Source organism: Eulemur rufifrons, chromosome 29 (assembly GCF_041146395.1).
Source record: "Eulemur rufifrons isolate Redbay chromosome 29, OSU_ERuf_1, whole genome shotgun sequence".
Classification (NCBI taxonomy): domain Eukaryota; kingdom Metazoa; phylum Chordata; class Mammalia; order Primates; family Lemuridae; genus Eulemur; species Eulemur rufifrons.
The window spans coordinates 42,609,435-42,618,330 of NC_091011.1; the positions used below are offsets into that span (position 1 = coordinate 42,609,435).

The 8,896-nt window shown below is 40.7% G+C and overlaps 1 protein-coding gene across 4 annotated transcripts; it reads right to left on the reverse strand.

The window, feature by feature from the left end:
- Nucleotides 1–574: 574 nt before the first annotated feature.
- TAC1 (tachykinin precursor 1) lies at nt 575–8,661 on the reverse strand. 4 transcript variants are annotated; one of them, XM_069462016.1, is made up of 7 exons: nt 8,558–8,661; nt 7,971–8,102; nt 6,845–6,941; nt 6,368–6,412; nt 5,896–5,919; nt 4,380–4,433; nt 575–1,173 (listed from the first exon to the last, which is right to left on the reverse strand). In XM_069462016.1, the coding sequence occupies exons 2-7, from the start codon at nt 8,091–8,093 to the stop codon at nt 1,124–1,126; spliced, it is 393 nt and encodes a 130-aa protein (XP_069318117.1). In that variant the 5' UTR covers nt 8,094–8,102; nt 8,558–8,661; the 3' UTR covers nt 575–1,123. The 4 variants fall into 4 exon arrangements, with proteins under 4 accessions (XP_069318117.1, XP_069318118.1, XP_069318119.1 ...); XM_069462017.1 differs by lacking the exon at nt 6,368–6,412; XM_069462018.1 differs by lacking the exon at nt 4,380–4,433.
- Between the last annotated feature and the right edge of the window lie 235 nt (nt 8,662–8,896).

Here is an 8,896-nt window from a genome sequence, read left to right on the forward strand (position 1 = left end):
CTGATGCACATGCTTCTGCCAGAGAGAGCGCTACTGGGGTTAGCAATTCACAGGCACTTAGACATTCTGGAAAGGGGTTCTTGTTTTTGGTATGAGGGTGATGCCATATTATCAGCTCCTCATCTTTCTATATAATCTTCTGACAACCTTTGTGAGGGTTTGGTCTGGTATCTTCATTCTAGTGAGACTCATGCACTGGTGCATTTATACCTGGGCCCCAAACATGGCTGAAATGATAGTGTGCTGATGTTTCACTCAACAAGAAAATAAACAGTGAAATGTGTGAAATGCATCTTTAAAATAGACCATTATCCTACTTGTAAAAGGGAATAATTGACATATATAACCAGAATTTAGCCTTTCCTCTTTCGATTCCAAAATGCAATTGTTTTCTCCATGAATGATTTCATGTCAAATGGCTTAGCAAAAAAATGCCTGTGTGTGTGTGTGTGTGTGTGTGTGTGTGTGTATGAGAGAGAGAAATTACATTATAGACAAAATATCTTGAACATATTTAGTCTACTAAAAGGTTGCTGATATTAAATAAATGTTAACAAAAGAATATGACAAAATCTTCAAGATATTTTTTCTTTTATTTAAAATGTTAGCTATCACAACACATCATACAATGAAATGAAGACCTTGGAGTCACATTAAAACTCTTAAAAACATCTCTATATAGTCACAAAACATGAAACATGCTTCAAGGATACAAATATAGTTTGATACCAAAATCTCAGTACATTTTCACCATGAAAAAAAATAGGGGAAGCACAAGACTGTTGGGAGTTCCCTTCCCTTTTAGCTGGTATGACTACTTCAGAGCAATTCTTTCCTTCTTTGGAGGCTGTATCATTGACAGGGTTCTACAATTCATTGAACACTGTGCTTTGTTGCAAAATTATCACTGATTCCAACTTCTGAGAGAGTCATCATATTAGAATTATAACACATGTTTACAACACATATTGGCACGATATGAAAAATAAACACCTTTTTTGAGTTTTCAACTCAAAATAACAATTGTTATCAATAAATAATTATTCGTCATAGTGCGTGTCTTATTTTACCTTTCATTGCCCATTGACACAAATGAAGCTGAATAAATAATATGTTAGGTAGTTTATTTGCGTCTTCTTTCATAATTCTGCATTGCACTCCTTTCATAAGCCACTGGAAGAAAAAGAGGAGGTAAAGTGTTTTTTAAGAGGATTCACGGAGAGAGTTAAACAAATAAAGTTCAAGGTATACAGTAATTTATTTTAAACTCATAATGACTTGTTTTTCTCTCTTGAAGTATTTCTAAGAATCGTACTGTGTGTCTTTCAATCCAGCCTCAGTCTCTATCCTGATGGGAAGTGATCTAACCACAGAATTCTTTGTTTTGTTGGTTATTTGCCCCAAATGTGTATTTCCAGCATATTGCAATGCTGATTCTCAGCAGCTTTCTCCAGCAGTGGCAGACCCTCACAGTGAGGTGTAAAAAGGACAATGTCTAACCAGGAATAGTAGCAGAATGAAAGTGAAATGTGGGACTTTTATTCTAGGACAGGGTCAACAAACTACAGGCCATGGGCCAAATCCAGCCTACCATTTGTTCTTATAAACAAAGTTTTGTAGAAACACAGATACACCCATTCATTTATGTATTGTTTATGGCTGCTTTGGCCTAGAAAAGCAGATTTGGGTAGTTGCTATGGAGACTACATGGCTCACAAAGTCCAAAATATTTACAATCTGGTTCTTTTCAGAAAAGTTTGCTGATCTCTGTACTAGGGGCACCCAATAGTGTGAGGATCTCTTCCTCTCTTGTGGATACTTCCCAGTGATGGATTGTCCTTGAGACTACAAACAGCCCATTCTCAATTGACTTGAGCCAGCTAAATACAACACTGTTTAACTTACCTCCTAGCACCTTAATGGCCTGTGAAAGATTAATACTGCTTCAAAAGGTATTTACCATATAGCTAGCAAGTAATTCAAGTACTTTGACAATCTGGACCAAAAAATGCCAAGTTCTGTTATATTTTATATTATATATAATTTCAAAGGCATCTGTAACCACAAAAGGCTAAGAATCAGATTATTGTGATCCAAATACCTACGGCTGTTTTCAACCATCTTAGCCAATACTTTATACACTTAAATTTACAATATGATGAAACTACTGTGCTTTTTGAAATTCAGTATACTCCATATAAAATATCAAATTTAAATAGAAACAACAGAAAGATCTGTAGGAATGGTAGGTGCTACTCTGACCGGTTTCCTCAGAGAGTTTGTTGAGAGAGAAGGTGGGTGAAGGCACCAATGTTATCTCTTCCCCATTTAAACACTGACCTTTAACATCCAACTATTCCCTAAGTGAGGTTAACACTAAGATGAACATTTTATATCAATTTTATAAGCATGTCTAAGATGGAACAGTATGAGCCCAAAACTGGACAGTCCTGGAGGAAGGAAACAGTTCATGTCTCATTCTGATTTGTTTATATTAGGAGGAAGATGAGTAGCACAAGTTCAGTCTCTGTGAAACATTTGGTAACATGACTCTGTCCCTCAGAGAAGTGAGATGAATGGCAATATAAACTAACTAATGAGAGAATGGTGATTTAGCTGGAACATAATGTCCTCTTACATGGAAGCAGACTTTCCTACATGGTCCTTGAACCCTCTGAAACCATATGTAAACTTTTGTGTATATGAGCTGATGAGGGTTTCTCTGGGAGAGGGTGTCGACATTTATCAGATTGTCTGGGTGGTCTGTGACCACAAAAGGATCAACTGAATATATAAAAAGATCCCTGATTGACTATGGATACATTTTTGACCATTTATATTTTCTTAATTAAAATGGAGGAACAAAGACTTAGTTATAAATTGATTTTGATTCATGAAGTGATTCTATTTATCATTCCCTATAATTATGTTATTACTTTAAGTACATCTAACAGCAATTAATATGTTCTTAATTGTACAGTATCTATAGTATTTATAAAGTTAAGCATGTTTTGAAAACTACATCAATTCTGGAAATGGAGAGTTGATGACTGTTATTATCAAGAAAACCACAGTTTTAAGAGGACTAGTATGTACTGATGCAAATAAAAGCCACTGAAGTTTAAATTTAAATTTATATTCTACTTCCAAAAACTAGAAGATAATATATATTCATGAAACAATTACAAGTTTTTCATTAGGCACACCGATTAGTTCTTTAAAACTTACACTCAAGAAGCCCCAAAATTAAAGGTGAAGAAATACAAAGGTAGAGTATAAATCTGGAAAATGTAGAACCAAAAAAAAATACTAGAATAATTGTTTTTGCATGAATCCAGATAATTAAGAATTAAGCCAGCACATCTTATAGATTTTCTAGAAACTGCTGATTATTTTTTAGACAGCTGCCAAGTACTTTCTAATTAACTAGATGATTAGTACTTTAATTCTATTTTCATAGAAGATAAAACAAGGAGAATTTGAATAGCTTTTCAAAGGAGCCTAAGCTGAGGACTATAAGGCCTGAATGTGCTTAACAAAAAGTTTCTATGAAAATGATATAGGTGAATGATATATTTAACCTTGAAAACAATGTGATGAATGTGTTAAGAAAGAAAAGTTTTCAGATATATGTATGTGGCATTTCCATAGAAGATAGAAACTAAAGAGAAGAGAGGAAATATGCAGCCTTTATATCATGTGAAAGAGTTGTCTGGAATTAAAATAGGCTATGAGAATTGTGCTTCCCTTCTCTCTAAGGGTTTTATAGCCAGAATTGATCTGTAACACTCGAGAATGGTTTGATTGTGTTCCTTTTTGAAGGCACTGGAACAGACCACTCTTATCCTCTCTAACATCCGTCAGGACGCTTAGATTTTGAGCTTCTATAACTTCATAAAGAGCAAGTAATTTGTATAAAGGATGTGTTTGTTTTGTTTATTTATTTTTGTGTTGGAGGACAGCCAATGTAACATCTTGTAAAACTTTCAAATTACTTTGGTAACAAGTGAAAATGGATCTCATTCCTCCCTGCACCCTCTACCCCTTAGTTCAGTAAGGTTAAACATGGCTTATTTAACACATCTACAGGAAAGAGTATTAGATTAGCCCAAAGATTCAGGTTGGGTAATGATTAATTATAGCAGACACTGGTAAGGTTGGTGGTTTAAGAGAAGTAGACTGATACTGTGGTAATATTAGCTTAATCAGCTATAAATCCAATTCCTGGTTACAAGTACTACAATTAGATTTTTTTCTACCATAAATACTCACTTTAAGTCTATTATTCCTTTTTAGTACTCTGAAAACTATGCCTTAGGAAAAAAAGAATAGAAAAGATTTGAGATAATGTCTATTTTCAGTCATGATTTTATACATACCAGAATTTAAAGCTCTTTTGCCCATTAGTCCAACAAAGGAATCTGTTTTATGCCCTGGAAAAATACATTTAGGGGTATTTTAATATGTATGTCTTTGAGAAAACAAATTGTTATAACTAGCACAAAAAAAAGCAAACCCCTGAATATATGCCTATGTAATATAATAAATATGTATCTATTTCAAGTTTTGGTGAGCCTGAAGAAATAAAGATTCCTTGTAAGTTTTATAAATTACACTAAAACAATACAACAAAAGCACTTTTCTAAATTGTGTATCTAAATATTAGCAAGTACCCTTTATTCACATTATTTTTATCTATTATATAAAGTTTTAAATACTATTACTATTTGAGGTAGCTTTGATTTTTAGGGAGTCAATGTCACATTTGTGTGAGAGAGAAATATCCAGACTTACTTCCTCATGTTATTGAATATGTTTTATTTCTCAGTAAGTGAACCTTAGTTAAATCAGATTCCTATCCTTGATAATTATAATCTTCTAAAAGCTCATTATTCCTATTTTACTGAATTTTAAAAAATACTTCTTTTGGAAAAGTACATTAGTTTTGACATGAATAGAGTACATTTATTTTTATTACGTAGAATTTTGCTACATATAATTCCCTTGAAAGTCAAATCCTTAGAAAGTAAATATGAATAAGATTTATTCATTTTCAAAGGTAAGACCTTTGACAAAGGTTATTATTTTAACACTAGTGGGAGAATTTCTCTCGGTTTTTACCATATTCATGTTGAGACTAGGGTTGCTACCCTAATGTGGCCTACTCTGCACCCAGTGAACCAAATCCAAGACAGGATATGTGAGTGGACAATATGACAAAGATGGACTCCTGGGTCTTTTTGTTAACTTTGGCTCCATTAACTGGGAAGCTGAAATCTAATGACCCTGAAGTGTGACAATTCTGCCATCTTCACTGCCCTAAGAAATGTTTCAGTGATTGAAGTTTCCCATTCAATTATGGGATCAAAAAACTGCATCTCTATCTGTCTTTATCTTTAGTATGAATTCTCTACTTAGGTACCCACTCCACTTAACTGGCTGCTGGATGACCCTAATAAAGGATGTCATTATGGGACCCAGCATACTATGATGAGTTACGAGATTACCTATAAATGCTTGTTTGTTTGTTGTTTGTTTTTTGTTTTTTTTTCTGTAGTGGAGGTGGGCATGGGGCAGGGGTTGAGAGGAATGTATGTGGTAGATTTTTAACCCTAAGATTGAAAGCCTTATCTAAAACTAACAATTTATAGGAGTTAAAAGACTTTTTCTTTTTTTACATAACGCTTCTATTGGGTAAGCATGATACGTCTAAACCACAGAGCTTTAAACAATCATATTCTGTATGTAACATGAGTCTCCCCCAGTCTTATATTGTCTTAATTAAAAATATTGTCCTAAGTTATGACAGAAAATAAGGTAAGACATTATATAAAGTGGAATTCAGTATAATTTTACATTTAAGTTTGATAAATGGCAAAATAATTTTGAACTTACTTTTGTGAGAGATCTGGCCATGTCCTAAAAGAAAGATAAAATTAGCAAACACATGTGGATTTGTGTTAAAGAAGCTATATTATATCTTTTAAGGAGAATTATAAAAATAAGTTGATTTTTCAAAATATGTAACATTTTCCATTTATAAATGCTAACCAAATTATTAATAATAAAACCAAATGTTTTGACACACAAAAGGAGTATTTATTAAGTGCCTGGTATAGGCCATGGATTCAAACCCAGGCTATGAGACTCTTGAGGCCTGTTATTAACTGTAAGCCTACACCACCTCTCATCTTCACGGCTGGACACCCATTTAACACTCAGAAAGAGAAAGTGATAGAGAGGTATGCAAATCCATCTCTTTATTAAACAGGCATAATCGAGATCTTGTATTTCAGCCCGTAAAAGATTTTATTCACTTTCCTACATGTGCATTCACAGTAAAGTAGAGATTTATAGAAATGTTTACCATAAAGAGCCTTTAACAGGGCCACTTGTTTTTCAATTGAGGAATCTGACAAGAGACGAACTGGCATTAACTATTTATACGTTTCACGGATGGTGCGATGAATTCAAGGAAACTGAATATTTCTATCATGAGACAATGGGCAGCCAAGTCTCACCTGACCCCAGGGAATGCTATAAAGCCAGCTTCCACTTGAGCTTGGATCACTCAAGTGCTACCTCCTGGAGGCCCTAAGGTTAGCTGTTGTTGGTGCGTTTGGTCACTCTAACACTGTGAGGCATGCGAAATAAATCTCTCCCTCCCTCCTGTGCATGAGGTGTGGGCCGGTGCGGGCCAGAGTCGCGCCGGGGGAGGGAAGTAACACCTCTCTTGGGGTGGAAAACTCTACTCAAAGAGCAAGAAACACTTGGGTGCTCCGGAGACCAGTAAGCAGACAGGGCGGGCAGCCCGGAGAAACCTAGGGACGGTTGTCCATCTCACCAGCATCCCGTTTGCCCATTAATCCAAAGAACTGCTGAGGCTTGGGTCTCCGGGCGATTCTCTGCAGAAGATGCTCAAAGGGCTCCGGCAGCTCCTCCTAGGGGACAGACACACGGACAAACGGGCGTGTAGGCAACCCAAGCGGTCCCCGCGGTAAGCTCCAGCCCCTCCAGCCCCGGGCGAGCCACAGCTGCCTCGTGGTGCGCTCAGCCCCGGACGGGGAGAAGCCGGCTTCCACGACTGGTGTCAGTGGGGGTACATGGGGGGGGGGCTCTCCCTGTCTCCGCCCCTCCCTGCCGAATTCCAGTCCGGCGCCGCCGCGTCCCCTAAGCTTGTCCTGGAGAGTTAGCCTCTGGCGCGTGTCCTCAAGCCCTGAGCACTTTCCGCTCTTTCCTCCCAGCCCCGGGACTCTCACTCATCTGCCGCGCCGCCACCTGTGTTTGTCTTGCCTCCCACTTAGGAGACCCCTCACCGGCCTAAAAGCCCACAGGTGTGTGTGTTGGGGGAGGGGAGGGTTGGGGTAGGGAAGGATGACAACGCTTCACAAGCGACCCGCACCGCACGATTTTCACTGTCTCCCCGAGGTGCTCCCTCGCGCCAATAGCCTGAGAACCACGGACACTTGAAGCTACGGCCTCGGGTTGGCAACATAAATGTCAAGGCAGGAAGCTGACTTCCCACCCACCTCCGCCCCTGCAAATCCCCCGCAGCTCGCCCGTGTTCCCGCTTCTGCGGGCGACCCGCGCGCGCTCCTCTGCAGGTGCCCCGCGTTTGCAGATGCTCGGGCGGCGCGGCCGGACTAGCCCTCGAGATCCCCGTTACTGGGAATGAAATCTTGTGAGGCTCCCAGCCTCGTGAGGATCCCGGGCTCACTAAGTAGGGCACCCCTGCTCCAGAGAGTTCCTGGACCGGACGGTGCAACCCTCAGGAGGAAACTTGAATTGTGGGCGCACGATTCCGTGCGGAACCCGGGCAATAGCGCCCGTTTACACCCTGCCGCACGACTCCACTGCCTCCTGTCGCGGTCGCCGTGCCTGCCAGGCTAACTAGGGTGCTATGGCGGGGGAAGGCGACAGCTCCCGAGCCCAGGAAGAACGGCACGGGCCATCCCAGGACGGTGTCTCACCTTGATCTGGTCACTGTCAGACCAGTCGGACCAATAATTCAGATCATCATTGGCTCCGATTTCTTCTGCAAATAGTTGAGTGGAGACGAGAAAAAAGACTGCCAAAGCCACGAGGATTTTCATGTTGGATTTCTAGGAAGAGTGAGAAAGGAGAGATCGAGGAGAGAAAACAAACATATATATACTGGGGGTGACGACCCAAGAGTTAGGGCAGCAGAATTTTCGGCCCCACAACGGAACTCAGGTCTGGTAGAACCGAGATAAAAAAAAAAAAAAAAAAAAAAGCCGAAGGGCTAAAGTCTCGCCTGTTCCCTTTAGGAGACAGAATCACACCCTAAAGACTCTCACATCCTCTTCTCCCGGATTCCCAACTCTCCCAGGCCCCCAACCCACCAACCCACACCTTCAAACCTGGAGGCTCTGCAGGTGAAAGACAAAGAGGGGCGTCGGCATTTGGGAAACCGGTCTCCCCACTGTCCCTCCTGCAGCGGCGCACCGAGCGCTGCCAGCTGCCACCTCCGACAGAGGTGCGGCGGGGAAGGGCGGGGAGAGCCGGGCGCCGCGGCTGGCGCGGCGCGGGCACTTACTGCGACGGACAGGCCCGCGGGGTCCCTCTGGCTGGTCTGAGCGCACGCTGGACTGGCCGCGCTCGGTGGCAGCGGCGCGGAAGGAGGAGTTCCGAGCGCGCTCTTTTGCCGGCTCGGTGCCTCGCGGTATTTATCCCCGGCTCCACGAGCCCCGGGACCCACGTGACGATACTCTCCCCACGCGACTTTCTCCTCAATATTTAATTAGCCGCCTCCTCTCCTTTCGCTTGCGTGATTGAGAGTTTCCGAGACGGTAACTCGTCGGATGCCCATAACATCTGGACCCAATTGGGTTCGAAATGACGCAATTTTAGGAAAATCGAAGTCTCGCCATCCAAT

Excerpts from the sequence above, each read along its gene's own strand:
- TAC1 (XM_069462016.1), bottom strand. The coding sequence starts at position 8,093 with ATGAAAATCCTCGTGGCTTTGGCAGTCTTTTTTCTCGTCTCCACTCAA. Across the intron at positions 5,920-6,367 it reads CCTGTTAAAGGCTCTTTATG|GACATGGCCAGATCTCTCAC; the intron begins GTAAACATTTCT and ends TCTTTCTTTTAG. Across the intron at positions 1,174-4,379 it reads CAAAAGAGCTTTAAATTCTG|TGGCTTATGAAAGGAGTGCA; the intron begins GTATGTATAAAA and ends TTTTTCTTCCAG.